Source organism: Diabrotica undecimpunctata, chromosome 9 (assembly GCF_040954645.1).
Source record: "Diabrotica undecimpunctata isolate CICGRU chromosome 9, icDiaUnde3, whole genome shotgun sequence".
NCBI classification, from domain to species: Eukaryota; Metazoa; Arthropoda; class Insecta; order Coleoptera; family Chrysomelidae; genus Diabrotica; species Diabrotica undecimpunctata.
In genome coordinates this window covers 64,017,645-64,034,249 of record NC_092811.1, presented here as the reverse complement: position 1 = coordinate 64,034,249, position 16,605 = coordinate 64,017,645, and the positions used below count along the sequence as shown (strand labels likewise).

Below are 16,605 nucleotides of genomic sequence, written 5' to 3'. Positions count from 1 at the left end.
CAATTACAGATATGGTCGTACGGTCCTAAGAGACAAGAGTGGCAGAAATCAACCCACAACAAGCGGGTCTCAAAAACCCGCTACGGTGTCTAAGGCCCCGAATGAGCAAAAAAGTGCTCAAGATGAATCCAGGAGGACAGGCAAGCAAAAGCCTGACTTCAAGGAATCAGCTAGCGGGTCTGAAAAACCTGCTACGCTGTCTAAGGTCCCGGATGAGCAAAAAAGTGCTCAAGATGAATCCGGGAGGACAGGCAAGCAAAGGCCTGACTCCAAGGAATCAGCTAGTGACCAAAAAAAATCTGGGAAACCAGACAATAAAGGCAAGGGAAAATTAAAACATCCCCAAACCAACCTATAAAAATGATTCAAAGGCTGAAATGTTTGCAGATAAACCCTCAACATTCAAAAGCAGCTACCAGTGTGCTTAGAAAAAGGTTCATTGACGACAGCCTAGCCATTGGCCTCCTACAGGAGCCTTGGATTAATGGAGGACGAATACAAGGACTCAACATGAAATCAAGTAGGTTACTCTATAATATCAATACTGACAATCCAAGAGCAGCATTACTGCTCTCACATAATATTAAATATATTTCTGTTCCAGAATTTACCACGGCAGATTTGGTAACCGCAATAGTGGAAATGCCAACAGAAGTAGGCAAGAGGCAAATCGTTATTGCTTCGGCCTATTTTCCGGGTGACTCTGAAAACCATCCACCTCCAGAGGAAGTTCAAAGACTTATGGGATGGTGCAAGAGCAAGAACAGACAATTAATTATTGGCTGCGATGCAAATGCACACCACACAGTATGGGGTAGCACAGGAATCAATAACAGGGGTGAGCACCTCCTGGACTATATATCTGCTAATAACTTAGATATTGCAAACAGAGGTAACAAACCCACATTTATAAACGCAATTAGGAAAGAGGTTCTTGATATAACCCTAACTAGTTCGTTTATAGCAAATAAAATATACAATTGGCATGTCTCGAATGAAGCCTCAATGTCGGATCATCAACACATAAGGTTCGACTTGGGTGCATCTGAGAAGGGTCTTGAGGAATATCGAGTCCCAAAACAGACCGATTAGGACACTTATAAAGAGTGTCTCGAAAGCGAAATGGAGGAACTTGATACGTCGCTCGACACAGAAGAAAATCTAGACCGAGCCTCATGGCAACTTCAAAATGCCATAATACAGGCCTATGAATCAAGCTGTCCTCTAAAACACAAGAGAACCACTAGGGATGTTCCCTGGTAGAATAAAGAGTTATCCAAACTTAGAAAAAAGGTCAGACAACTCTTCAATAGGGCAAAATCTACAGGTAGTTGGGACTCCTACAGAAATGCCCTTACTGAGTACAACAAAGAACTAAGAAAATCAAAAAGAAACTCGTGGAGAAAAATGTGCGAAGGGATAACAGAATTAGCCCCTGCACAACGGCTCCAAAAGGTTCTCTCAAAAGACCACACAAATGAAATTGGACTGATCAAAAAGCCGAATGGTGATTATACTGAGAGTCTAACGGAAACTATTAGAGAACTGTTAATGACCCATTTTCCTGGCTCTCAACAAATACAAGAAGATGAACCGCAAAGTGTGCAGCTGGCAGAGGCTCCAAGGGGCCTCAACAGATCCAGCAGGCAACTAGCGGAAAAAATCTTTACACAAAATAAAATCGAATGGGCCGTTAAAAGCTTTAAACCTTTTAAATCCCCTAGTAAGGACGGAATATTTCCTGCTTTACTTCAAAAAGGCTTCATGCAAATACAGTCGCAACTACAGCGGCTTTTCATAGCAAGCCTGGTGTTAGGTCACATTCCAAAAACTTGGAGGGACGCAAAGGTGGTATTTATAACAAAGGCGGGGAAACGTCCTACAGACGAAGCGAAGTCTTATCGTCCTATATGCCTGACCTCCTTTCTCCTAAAAACAATGGAGAAACTAGTAGATTACTACATAAGAAGCGAAACATTAGCGAGGAAACCACTTCACAAACATCGGTTTGCCTACCAGACTGGCAAATCCACTATAAATGCTCTGAATTCGCTAGTCGAAAGAATTGAAAAGACAATAGTGGCAAAAGAAATAGCTCTTTGCGCTTTCATTGACATAGAGGGAGCATTCGATAATACATCTTTTGAATCCATAAAAAGAGCACTAGTAAAGAGGAGCATTGAAGTCTCACTAATACAATGGATTCAGTCAATGCTAAAAACGAGAATCATCACTGCTAGTATTGGAGGAGAATCTGTGACTGTGACAGCGGTAAAGGGGTGCCCTCAAGGGGGAGTATTATCGCCTCTGCTGTGGTCTTTGGTTGTGGATGACCTTCTCACTAAGTTGCATGATTCTGGTTTTATAACCCAAGGTTACGCAGATGACCTAGTTGTTACAATTAGAGGCAAGCATGACCAGACTAAACCCTATTCATTCTACAAATGCCCAATCGTCAACATAACCACGTGTAAGCCAAACAGGGTCGTACTGATGTACAACCTATGTATCATATGATTTTTAAAAATATTTAATTTTGAAACTGTTAGTGTAAGAATTTCTTGAAATTTAATCATTATATCACAATTAAACTAAACTCTAAAAAATAACACGACCAGTAAATAACTTAACAATAACTATAACATAAATATAACACAATATAATTAACTTAAAAATCAACACGATACAATTTGAATTTAAAATGATGGCAAATTAGGATCTGTAACATGAGAATATGTCTCGCTTACGGTAATAAATTAATTTTTATAGCCTCTTGACGAATGAGACGGCGAATATCAACACGTGCTCATGTTTACTGATGGGAATTTGGTAAACGAATAAACTTTATATCTAGTCTCATGCAAACTGCTCTTAACGAAATTAAAAGTTGGTGCTCGAAAGAGGGCTTAAATGTCAACCCCAGTAAAACGACTTTGATACCTTTCACAAGGCGACGTAAATACAATTTACAGGCTCCAACTATGAATGGCATCACATTAGACTATTCCAAGGAAGTAAAATATCTGGGGGTAACCCTAGATCAAAAACTCATCTGCAATAGTCATATTGAAAAAATTTTATCCAGAGCTTTGGTGGCAAGTTGGACCTGCCGCAAGACGTTTGGAAAAACTTGGGGCCTACAACCGAAAATGACTCTCTGGTCATATAAAACAATAATTAGGCCCATGGTCACATACGCATCATTCGTATGGTGGCCAAAAACACAACAAACACCAGCTAACGCCAAGCTTCAAAAAGTGCAGCGGCTAGCTTGTCTGGGAATCACAGGGGCAATGTCAACATGTCCCACTGCAGCTCTAGAGGCGATGCTGAACCTTCCTCCCTTGCAGTTCTGCATAAGGAGGGAGGCAGTAACTACCGCCTTAAAACTGCGACAGACACAATTAATGAAACCTGGAGATCTAGTTGGCCACCTGAAAATCTTAGAAGAAATTCCATTGGATTCTAAGGACATGCCGACAGATGTTATGCCAGTCAAATTCGACTTTGAAACACCCTTTGAAGTGGTCATAAAAAACCACCAAATGGGTGAAGAAATTGAACCAAAAGTGGAAGAAGGTTCACTCGTATGGTATACGGATGGATCTAAGATAGATGAAAGGGCAGGAGTGGGAGTTACTGGGCCCAATTTCAGGCTATCTAAATCTCTTGGAAAAGCCCCAACTATCTTTCAGGCAGAAATACATGCTATAGACATAAGTGCCCAAGAATGTCTCAACCGAGACACCCGTAGGGCAAGAGTCCTTATTTTATCAGACAGCCAAGCCGCCTTAAAGGCTCTAAAGTCATTTACATGTGAGTCGAAGTTGGTTTGGGACTGTAAACAATCTCTCAAGAAGCTGGCGGAACGCAACAATGTAACTGTGATGTGGGTGCCAGGTCACAAGGGAATTGCAGGAAATGAGGAAGCTGACAGCCTCGCAAAAGAAGGAGCTAATACCCCATTCCAGGGTCCGGAACCCTTCTGTGGACTATCGAAAAGCCACATCAGAGAGGAACTCCGTACCTGGGAACTCAATCAACTAAGATCATATTGGTCTAACACACCAGGACAAAGGCAAGCAAAAAGGCTCATAAAAGTGTCGCCTACTGCAACAAACCGCCTTCTCGAAATGAGTAAAAAAGATATCAAAATGGTCACTGGCCTTCTCACTGGTCACTGCCCTCTGAGATATCATCTCAAGAAGATGGGCAAATCAGATAGTGAGAACTCTCGTTTCTGTCACAATGAAAAAGAAACGGCAGAACATATACTATGCAACTGCGTAGCACTGTTCTGCAAAAGACTAAAATTCCTAGGAGAGGTCAGTCTGGCGTCCTCTGACATAGGAAACAAGTCACCTAGGAAGCTAATCAACTTCATCAGAAGTATTGGCATTCTAGAGTTTAACTAGATTAAGGTATGCACACAAGATCTCTATAGGTCGAAGTGCGGTGAGGCCGCATGGCCTTAACGACCTCACATAATCTAAATCTAAATCTAAAAATCTACATATACTACATGAGCGTAAAGAGAAAAGAGTCTTGAGAAAAATGTTTATTACCCAAACATTTCCAACAAAGTTTCTTACCTTTTACAAAATTAAATCTTTCCTGTAAAGAGAGACATTTAAAATCATTACACTGATAAATTTTATGCGAATTGCTTTTACAACATATACAACTAGTACTTAAAAAAGATTTTGTTTGTAAGTCAACTGATGAAAACGAAGATGTTTTTAATTGAGGTTTATTAAATTTTTTATCATTATCAGAAACGTTTAATTTTTTTTGTATATCACATTTTTTCTCGAGAAAACAAAAAAAAAACAGTGAGAGAGTAGGTAAAGCCTTTAAACCTATTTCATATTCAAATGACCTGTGCGTACCGAAATCTAATTTTTGTAAAAATACTTCGATCAATAGTAAATCCCAATGGTCGATAGGTACAGACATATTTTTAAGAGTAAGTAAAGTTTGTTTACAAAGAGTTAAAAATTCTCGTAATGATTTTGCGTTACTTTTAGCTAAAGATAAATAAATAAATAAATAAATAATAGCTTTATTACCCAACAGTTTCCCATTTCTAGGGTAAAAATTTAAGATACATTTTTAATTAGTATACAATCATTAGTAGGTGATACAAAAATATCAAGTAAAAAAATAAGTGCAAAAAATAAGTAGGTGAAAAACAAAATAAAGAGTGAGAACAATATAAATTAAACAAATCACTACGTATATAAGAAATAAAAAAAAATACATAAAAAAAAAAATTAACAATCTAATGTACTCCATAAACCAGTGCGGTATCAACCAGATGATTAATTGAGCATGAGAAAATATCACAATGGTTGCATATTTTGTTATAATTATTGCACATAATATAAATTGGTGACTTCAGTAACATATTTGTTCTCGCACGTGGACAAGTAAACACTATAGTCGACCTGGAAGTAATTCTTGGCACATTAAATCTAATTTGACCTAATATATCACTGCAGTCAATACAGTTGTGTAACAACTTATATAAAAATGAAACCGAAAATATAATTCTTCTTAACTCTAAACTTACAATATTAAACCTGTTACATAACAAATCGTAATCATAACCATGGACAGGATATACTCCATCAACCTTAAAAGCTAAATATTTTAAAAGTTTCCGTTGTACCTTTTCAATCTGTTGCATATAACATTTATAAATGGGATACCAAATTAAGCTGCAATATTCTAGTTTTGTTCGAACCAGCGATAGATACAGCAGTTTAATCGGTCTTATATCACTAAAATTTCTACAGTTTCTGATGATAAAACCGTACATTTTCATAGCATCGGATACTTTCTGCTCAATATGGTTGTTAAAGGTTAATTTTGAATCAAATATAACTCCTAAATCTTTAATGCTATTACATTTTTCAAGATCTGACCCCTGAATTACATAATTAAAATCAACCTTATTTTCTCTTCTAGAGTAACTTACTACTTTACACTTATTGACATTAAGAAAAAGTTTGTTTTTTACACACCAAGTATCTATATAATTTAGATCGTTCTGTAAATCTATACAGTTAGCAATTGTTTTAATTTCACAGTATATTTTAAGATCATCCGCAAAACACAATTTTCTGTTATTAATATCTAAAAATAAATCATTGATATATAATAGGAACAACAATGGACCTAAATTTGATCCCTGTGGAACACCGGATGTAGTACAGATTAATTCTGATATGAAACCATTATAGGATACAAATTGGTTCCTACCTATTAAATAGCTTTCCAGTAACTTTAAAATGTTTCCAGCAAATCCCAAATTTGATAATTTAAAGAGAAGGTATTTGTGATCAACCTTATCAAACGCTTTAGAAAAATCAGTATATATCACATCTACTTGACCTTGTACATCCAAAACATCTGAAATATATTGAGTTATTACAGCCAAGTTTGATACAGTAGAACGTTTGGATGGAGCCTTTAACAATTTTTGGATATGTAAACTAATCACACGCGATTTATTTTCGTACCGATTCTTGAGCGTGTCCAAGGCGATCCAAAAATTTTCTTCTATGACTTCTATATTTTAAATTAAGTGCAAAGGTTCATTTTTTAAGAAAGATTTGAGATATATAATTTTTTGTACAATGTTCAGCTCCACATTATTGATTATTAGCGTTTCAAATAGCTGATAAAGCGCGTTCCATTCAGCGAAGTTTTCTGAGAATACCTGCATTGTAATTTCCGGCAACCTAACCTTAGCAGTGGCTATAGTTGGCGGAGTAGAGTTTGAACCGAGCGAGTAGGAAGGTAACTTTAAAGCTTCCATCTTATGCTGCAGTCCAGCTAGTGTAGAAAAGTATTTTTTCTCCATCAGTACCCTGTCTTCTATTTCAGAATCAGTTTCATCAATTTCTTCAATCTGATCCATCACAATTGAGCGATTGAATATTTTGCCAAAGGCATGATGACTTATGTGGCAATGGAGATAAGAATTTTTTGGGTAAGATAAAATAAAATGATACACTGCTTTAAACTTACTGAAAATGTGGATATTATTATAGGTAATTGGTATTATTCCTATTTGTAGAAAATCAATTACCTAAAAAAACTATGGATGAGGGTACTCCATCTTCAATCAGTGACTCATCCGCAAGCAGTGTCTCAATATTAACAAAGGTGGGTTAGGATCCCGTGTCAAGCATGGTATCCTAACCTAACTTTGTTTGTTTTTTTTTATGAATATTTTTTTCGAATTCGCTTCCAATATATATTTTTGTTGTTTAAAATGATGGATATTGTTGTTCTACATCCAGGATCAGGTCATGGCAGCTTAATATTTGATAAGAGTTCATTAAGAGTTAGAATGGAAAGAGTTGAAATTCCATGATTATTAATAGGTGACAATGAATATGCATACAGACACTATCTTCTTACTCCAGTATTACAGCTAGGTATTTATTGATAATTGGCTAAACAAAAAATAGGTTATTTGATAGATATATCTTTTTAGGTAATGATCAACAAAATAGATATAACAGTATTATAAAATTAAATACATCTCTTGCAATAATAAGTGCTACAGCAGTACTCTACAATATATATGTTCACAGGAAAATAATGATAGTGATAATGATTTTCTAGAAAAAATATTGATGTGCCAGTAATTAGAAATGTTAATGATGTGAACCGAGATTTAAATTTACATTTTTGAATACTTATGTTAAATATATTATTTTTTATTTTATTCCTCAAAATGTCAGCATCATCAAGTAGCTTGACAACCCTTTTTGTTTGGGTCTTGGCCTAAAGAATACTTCTCCATTCAGATCTATTTTATGATTTGTTGTTCAAATTTTTTATTTTTAAAAATTTCAATGTCTTATAGTAGGGGAAGAGGGGGCACAGTGTTACATAAATGTTTTTATTTGATGTCATTTTGACAGGATTTCATTAAAAATAAAATTTTTAATATTTTAGAACTCGTTTGGATTTGACGCATACTATTATATAATCAACTATAGGAAAAACTTACATGACTAGTCGGTAAAAACGATTTTGTAGAGAAAATACAATTGTAACATTGTGCCCCACTAGTGGGGAACAGTGTTATATACTATGGGGTACACTGTTACACAAGGAATACTGAAGTGATTAATGAGAATTTTATATTAAATACCATTTATTTGTCGTAACTCTACATACAAATAATATAAAATTTATTTTAATACATTATAATAATTTTGAAAATCTACGGGAAACACCAGCATTTTACTTCTGCGTGCTGTCTGGCCTGAAGGTTTGGGAGTTGGTAATTTTAAAACAACTTGGGAGACATTAAATACGTAGTTTTCATTGGAGGAAATAAATGTGAACTTGGGAAATAAACGACGGATATAGGTAACTTTCACTGTAGTTTCAGTTTTGCCAATAATATGTCCTATAGACAATATTTCTATGCCTTTTGAGATACCTTCTTTAATGAGAACATAATCGCCAACGTTTATTTCTTTATTATCGTCGTAATCCATTTGGGATATCTCTTCGTCATGACTTATAAACGATCCCATACTTGATTCACTATCAGCACAAGAGAAAGATTCTTCCGATTTCTCTGAGTCAGAAGAATCTTCCATATCTTGAAGTTTACGTGTATTTGATTGAAAAACGTTTCTTTTTACAACTTCTTTTCGCTTTCTGTCATTTTCATCTTTATTAGGCGACTCTTCGTCTTCTGACGCTGATGTCTGTTTCTGAATCCTTTTATGTAAGACAGACATTTTTGTTTTACCACATTTTTTTGACGTGTTTATTTCACCGCGTTTTCTAGTTGCGTTCTTCTCATGCCTTACTTTTAGATCAGCAATTAGTGCGTCTTTAATAGGTGTATTTGTTAATATTTGACTTTTACGTTTTCGGTTCTTTCCTCTTCCTTCTTTTCTATCTTCTGCTCGAGGAAAAGGGCGAACTTGTTCTGGAGAGACTAGCGATGACAACCATGATGAAGTTAACGGAACTTCTGAGGATATTGCCGAACATGAAGGCAGCTGAAATGATGCAGTTGCCACAGGCCTTATCTCAGGTATTTGATGTGTTTTTATCTCAGCAGTTTCATTATTGACTAGCTGTGGTGCCATATCAGGCGTTTCAGTAACGACTTGTTTTATTGGTAACGTAGCTGTTTCATTTGTCATCTGCTCTACGGGAAACGGTCGGTCAGTTACTGCAGATGCTAGAAAATCGTCTTCAGAGAAGATCTGCCGATTCAATGGCCAAATTCCAGTTGACTTAAATCCACTAATAATGTTGTTTGGAATAAACGCAAGTGGATATGCTTTGCCCAAGAGTTCAGCTATTTCATAGATAGTTATTGTTTTGCCAGGATTAGTTATCATCCAATCATTGCAGGCTTTATTAAAGTGAGTTTTTAATGACTTATATAATGCTTTATCTAAAGGTTGAAGTTTTCCGCTTGTGTGTGGGGGTAAAGTTAAAAGTATAATTCCGTTAGACTTACAAAATTCCAATGAAGCAATTGTAATGTGCGACTCATGGTTATCCAAAATTAGTAGTATGGGAGATTCTGAAGATGATTTTGTAAAATGATGGAGATGTCTCAATATGTCGATGAAGACTTCTCCGTTGACCCAACCTGTTTTTACTGCTGCTCCTGCAGATCCAGGAGGTGCTCCCTTCAACATTCTGTCCTTAAAATGAACTCTGGGAAATACAAGGAAGGGCGGTACAGAATTACCTATTGCATTAATAAAACCGCATACCGTCACCAATACCCCTCTTTCACCTGAAGTTACTTGTCCAATTTGTTTTAAGCCTTTCGGGCCTACTACATTTGGAGGATTGTGAACAGTGGTAAGTGCTGTCTCATCCAAATTGTAGATATTTTCTGGACTTGGACCATTGCGAAATTTTTTAAAAGCACTTACCAAATTGTCAAAAAATTCGTTAATATTTGTTTTGTTGAAACTGGTTGCACGACTCAGATTCTTCAGACAAAGCTTTGTATTTATCAACATATCTTTTTAGAGTCATATGAATTATATTAGCTTGAATGGCTGCTGCCCTTACTGACCATCCGTTATTAACTACATTAAGAACGGCCGTTTTCATTGTATCATGGGTAAATGAGGCTATTTTTCTGATGGATTTTCTGTTACGAACCATTTTGATTCTGAAATAAAAATACAAAAGTAAATAAAACATCTTACTACTACCATATGCAATTTAGTACAAAATTAGTATTGTACATCATGCATATTTTCATTCTTTTTCTAGCAAAAAATGAAATATCACACTGTTCCCCACGCCTAAGTAGTGTAACACTGTACCCCTTCATAAGTTGTAACTCTGTGCCCCGAACGACGTTTTTACATTCAAATAATATTTTTGCCGAGTCACGAATTTTTGGGGTTATGTTAGTCCTACGAGTGTGTAGCTACAAGACGCATTTATAGTAATATATATCAATACAATGTGTAATATTTATTTACTAAGAGTTAAAACAGTTTTTAATACGTATCATTTACTTACTTTGGTGGTACAAAAACAGAAAAACACTTATATTTTCACTCAAATGTACAGTGACGGTCTACAAACACACCTACTGTTAACAAATAACGGAAAGTAACTACGACGACGACGGTACGGTTTTAAGTTCAACTTTAAGAAGATGGCAGAGAATTTAACATTGTACCCCGTGTAACACTGTGCCCCCTCTTCCCCTATTTGTTCCTTATATCCAATCTTTGTTTAACTGGCATTTATTTGCTTATTTTGAGAATACATTATTGAATACTTGTATTATGTTAGATCTTTTATATTTTATTTGTCCCAATGTGTTTTTTTATATTTTAATTTAAAATAAATAAAAAGGGTTATACTATACTCAGACAACTTACGCACTTATAGCTTTACTGAGTTCAAAGTGTTTCCCTCATTTTAAATTGTTTCCTGTTTATTCCTATCATAAAACCTTTCCTTATCAAACATAAAATTAATTACACATTTAAAATATTAATATTCTTTATTTAAAAATATATTTACAAACCTTTACGATAAGTAAAGTGTTATATACTTGGCAACACCGCTCACTGACACAAGGGAATGAAGTTAGTTAGTGAAGCGGGAATAAAGGTTAATGATATAAAACCACCCTGTATTAATAATTGTTACCTTATTTAAGTAAGAAAAACTAAATATACAACATAAAGTAAATAAACACCTAATACCAATAAGCATTCAAATTTCAAAGTAACAATTTATAAAAACTATTATAAAACTAAAAAATGTAATAATGTCAGACTTGTTAAATATAAAATAATATAATAACCACTTTATTACAACCACTATAATAAACATCAAAACAAAATCACCAAAAAAAAATTCACAACTAGCATTTGCCACATGGAACGCTAATGGCCTGCTAAACCATAAGCAAGAAGTAATTACTTTTTTAAACTTGAATAAAATTGACGTTCTGCTTATCTCAGAAACTCACTTTACCGACCTAACTACGTTCAATATTCCGCTCTATACCACATACAGCACACCTCATCCCGATGGTACAGCTCATGGTGGCTCGGCGGTAATCATCCGCAGCTGCATATCACATCATGTATTGCCGAAATATGCAACAGAAAAAATACAAGCAGCAATCGTTCAAGTAAATGCAACGCCATGGCACTTTAACATATCTGCAATGTATAGCCCAACTCGTCACGCAATCTCCACAGATGAATACAAAGCCTACTTCCAATTACTTGGCAGCAAATTCGTAGCCGGGGGAGACTGGAATGCGAAACACATACACTGGAGCTCAAGACTCACAACAACAAAAGGTCGTGATCTTCTAAAAGCAATGACCGACAACAACTATGATTGCCACACCAACGGAATCCCTACGTACTGGCCGAGTGACCCCAGAAAACTTCCAGATCTACTGGACTACTACATAAGCAAAGGAGTGTCCAGAAACAACTGTCTAATAGAATCCAGCTGTGATCTCTCATCGGATCATACACCGGTTATTAGCCTGAGTACCACAGCTATAAACAGCCCACCACCTCCTCGACTCACGTCAAAAAACACCAACTGGGCAGATTTTCAATCCTACCTAGAAGAAAACACCAATCTTAATCTGCGGATCAAATCTACACATGACATACATACAACAGCTCAAGACTGCACCACACTTGCGCAAAAAGCGGTATGGCAATCTACACCACGAACTGAACGCAAACTAACACATACCACAAATATTCCTCTGCACATTCGCCAACTCATTGCTAAAAAACGTCGTGCAAGGAGAACTTGGCAAAGATCTAGAAACAACATAGACCTACATATATTTAATAGACTACGTAGGCAACTTGGAGTAGCCATCAAAGCCGCAAACAACGAAACTTTCGAACATTACATTACAAATCTTACATCAAATGACCAGACGTTATAGAAGGCGACTAAGAAGCTTAAGAAACCATACACAACTGTTCCTCCCATCCGTAAACCAAATGGCGAATGGGCCTGTTCCAACAAAGAAAAAGCGAACGTCTTCGCTGAACATCTTACAAACGTATTTCAAACAGAGTCAGCAGACCCTGATGAAGAAGTCGAAGAACTAATTAGCGCAGCATGTCAAATGTCCCTCCCAATTAAAAGTTTTACTCCTATAGAAGTCAGGCAAGAAATAAACAAACTCAACTCGCGAAAGGCCCCAGGTTATGATTTAATCTCGGCACAAGTACTAAAACAACTTCCTCGCAAGACCATTACTTTGCTAACAGTTATATTTAACCGCATGCTAAGCTTATCATACTTTCTACAAAAGAGCCGAATGAAGTAACATCTTGTCGACCCATCAGCCTACTCTTAACCGTAAGCAAAGTTTTTGAAAGACTGGTGCTACAAAGGATATACGCAGATCATGAATTCCTAACAAATCCTAACTTCCAAAACATCAGTTTGGTTTTCGGGAAAATCACTCCACTGCCCAACAAGTTCATCGAATGATAAATGAAATATCACAAAGTCTTGAAGAAAAGAAATACTGCAACGCTGTATTTCTAGATATTTCACAAGCGTTTGACAAAGTCTGGCACAGAGGTCTGATACACTAGCATTTAATCATACAGTGCGTAGTGATGCACATATGCGTCAAACTACATTTTTACTCGTTATTTAATCTTCTTCTTTAGGTACCGTCTCCTCTAAGGAGGTTGGTAATCATCACAGCTATTTTCACTTTTGAGATTGCAGCTCTGAACAAGTCGACGGAACTGCAATTATACCACTTTCTCAGATTGTTGAGCCAGGAGATGCGTCTTCTTCCAATACTTCGTTTTCCCTGTATTTTTCCCTGCATTATGGTTTGTAGCAACACATATTTATCTCCTCTCATAACGTGCCCGAGATATTGTAACTTTCTTATCTTAATCGTTATTTAATACGGATGTATAATTTTCGTGATAAACGCACACCGACTCCTGGGTGAATCATACTCTCGCCAAATGTTATAAATGATCAGCAATCTAACCTAAAATAATTCGGTCACACGTGTTCATATCGTTTGAGTATTGTGGTACTAGATTGGTCATTTTTTAAGTGCTATAAAATCACTTTATTGACAAAGGTAAGCAAAAATAAAAAATATACATTTTGGTATGTCATCTTTATTTATACATTCGTTATATTCCGTCAATATAGTTTGTTTTATTTTTCGTTTCAGATGCCTTTTGTTTTAAAAAATTCGAACAAAACCGTTAATTTGCAAAATTTAGACAACACGAATTCAGATGAATGATATGATTTTCTTGAAAATATACCCGATGTTAGTAAAAATGAATTAGATTTGTCGGATGATGAAGGTCTGGATGTTACAATGGACCATTGCCTGATTCAATTCCTACAGTTATGAATGACGAAATGTTGGAAAACTTTTTAGATGAGTGTGGAGAAGAGCAAGTTACAATAGAAATGCAAACACAGTCTCAATTTTCGAATGGTAGTAATTTAGAGCCAGTTTAATCAATGACTTGTATAAGTAATGTTCGGCTATACTGGAACCAAATCGTAGGCTTGAAAATTATTCAAGATACTATGAGCCAAAGGAAATTTGAAACGATTCGAGCAAACTTACATTTAAATGACAATTTGGCTAATAGAAATGGAGATAAATTATAAGTTAAGACCAGTTATTGATTCACTTTCGGTTACATTCTCTTCTATTCCCAAGGAAGAAATGTTATCTTTGGATGAATAAATATGTCCTAAAAAGCTCGTCACCACATGAAACAATATCTCCCTTTAAAAAACCATAAATGGGGATATAAACTTTTTGTCTATCAGGAGTTTCAGGCTTTTGTTAAAAATTTGAGATACATACTGGTGCCGAAACTACTCCTAACAGGCATCAGGATGAACCTGATTTTTAAATAACTGGAAATATTGTCATAAGAATGGCACTAGAAATACCAAAAATTATTATTATTATTATTATTATTATTATTATTATTATCCAGATTTAGCCATACGGCTCACACTCCCTCTAAGGGGAAAATTCACTCATCCCAGATACCTACGGTATCAAAAGGATTGAGCTCTGGTGGGACTCTTTCCATGTTATCGAGTCCTAGGTGACTTGGTATGTCGGTGTATCTCCCAAAAATTTTCGTACGCATCTGGACGTCAAAAGTAACACAGCTTTCTGCATAATCTTATATAGATGTTCGTTTAGACCCAGCTTTTTTATGTTTTCTAGGAGGCTCTTCGGGATGACTCCAGTGGTAGAAAGAATAATGGGTATCGTCTGGGTACTTTCCATTCTCCATTGTCTCCTGATTTGTATTTCTAGATCTCTGTACTTGGCGATCTTTTCGTTGTATTTAACACGTAAATTATTGGTGTTGGGTATCGCCACATCAATAAGTGTTGTTTGCCTAGTAATTTTATTAACTAGTATGAGATCGGGTCTATTATGGGTCACTGGTTGGTCTGTAAGCACAGTGGACTATCAGGGACGTATTGATAATAAGGAAGATGGTCGGTTTGGAGAAGTCCCAGTTTGTCAGCTAGTTCTTGGTGGATAATCTTTCCTACTGAGTCATGGCGTTCTTTATAATCAGTACCGACAAATGCCTGGCAGCCACCGGTAAGATGTTGGATGGTTTCTTGGGCTTGGCATCCATATCGGCATTTGTCATTTTGGACTTGAGGATCTTTAACAATATATTTCATGTAATTTTTAGTTGGAATAACCTGATCCTGAATGGCAAGTAGGAAACCCTCAGTCTCGGGAAACATCTTTCCTGATGTCAACCAATAGTTCGACGCTGTATTGTCGACATATTCTTGGCTGATCTCATTGAGATGTCGCCCATGCAGAGGTTTACTCATCCAGGTGCGCATTTTGTCTTGTTTAGTCAGGTGGTTTATGCGCATTTCTTGTTCCCTCAGTTTAAGCGGCGTCGTATCATCTACTGCGCAAATTGCTCGATGTAAAGTAGATGTCTCAGCCTGTACCTGAAAATAAGTTCTTAAATTAGCAATTTGTTTATCCAATTGCTCACCTATATCCATAAGTCCTCTTCCCCCTTGATACCGCGGTAATGTTGTTCTCTCTACTGCACTGCGTGGGTGATGTTTTTGCGCCTTTGTGAGAAGTGTTCTTACTTTCCGCTGAAGATCCTCTATATCTGTTTTTGACCACTTTATAATACCAAATGAGTAGCTCAGCGCGGAACAGGCGTACGTATTTAATGCCTTAAACAAATTTTTACTATTAAGATATGACCGATTTAGTTGTCTTACTCTTCGTACGAACTCCGAAGTTAGTTCAGTTTTCATTTGTTTATGGTCAATTTTCCGCGCTTGTTTTACTCCGAGATATTTGTACATATCATTTTCACCCATTGCCTCGATGTTTTGGCCATCTTGCATATCGAAACCTCCGGGCTGAATCTTTCCTCTGACTATATTTAGTATACGGCACTTGTCTAGTCCAAAATTCATACTGATATCATTTGAGAAATTTTCTACAGTTTTTAGCATCTCATCTAGGTGGTTTCGAGTGGAAGCCATTAATTTTAAATCATCCATATACAACAGATGATTAAGCTTCGCTACAACAGTGTTGTTATTTTTGATGCTAAAACCTGAGTCAGTAGAGTTCAGCAGCTGAGATAGTGGGTTCATTGCTAGGCAGAACCAAAGTGGACTCAACGAGTCCCCCTGGAAAAGCCCCCGGTTAATAGGGATATTTTCAGTTTCGATATTAATTTCACCCGGTATTTGAAGGTGAATTTTAGTCTTCCACTCTGCCATTATATTCTTCAAAAAGGTCACGAGATTATCATCGACTTTATATATTCTTAATATATCTACTAGCCATTCATGCGGCACTGAATCAAAAGCCTTCTTGTAGTCAATGAAGGCAGTAAACAGGTTTCTTTTTTTGGTGTATGCCTGGTTAGAAATGACTGAGTCGATAATAAGTTGTTCTTTGCAGCCCATGGAGCCCTTAGCGCATCCTTTCTGTTGAGGCTCTATGATATTGTTCAGAGCACAATGTTGGTAGATACGCCGGGCCACACAGGATGT

The 16,605-nt window shown here is 36.3% G+C and overlaps 1 protein-coding gene across 1 annotated transcript; it reads left to right on the top strand.

Annotated features, from left to right (window-relative positions):
* Positions 1-360: 360 nt before the first annotated feature.
* Positions 361-1,092, top strand: LOC140450995 (uncharacterized). The gene has a single exon (XM_072544699.1). The coding sequence runs from the start codon at positions 361-363 to the stop codon at positions 1,090-1,092; it is 732 nt and encodes a 243-aa protein (XP_072400800.1).
* Positions 1,093-16,605: the final 15,513 nt, after the last annotated feature.

What these genes read in the sequence shown, in the direction of transcription:
- LOC140450995 (XM_072544699.1), top strand. Translation starts at nt 361, where the DNA reads ATGATTCAAAGGCTGAAATGTTTGCAGATAAACCCTCAACATTCAAAA.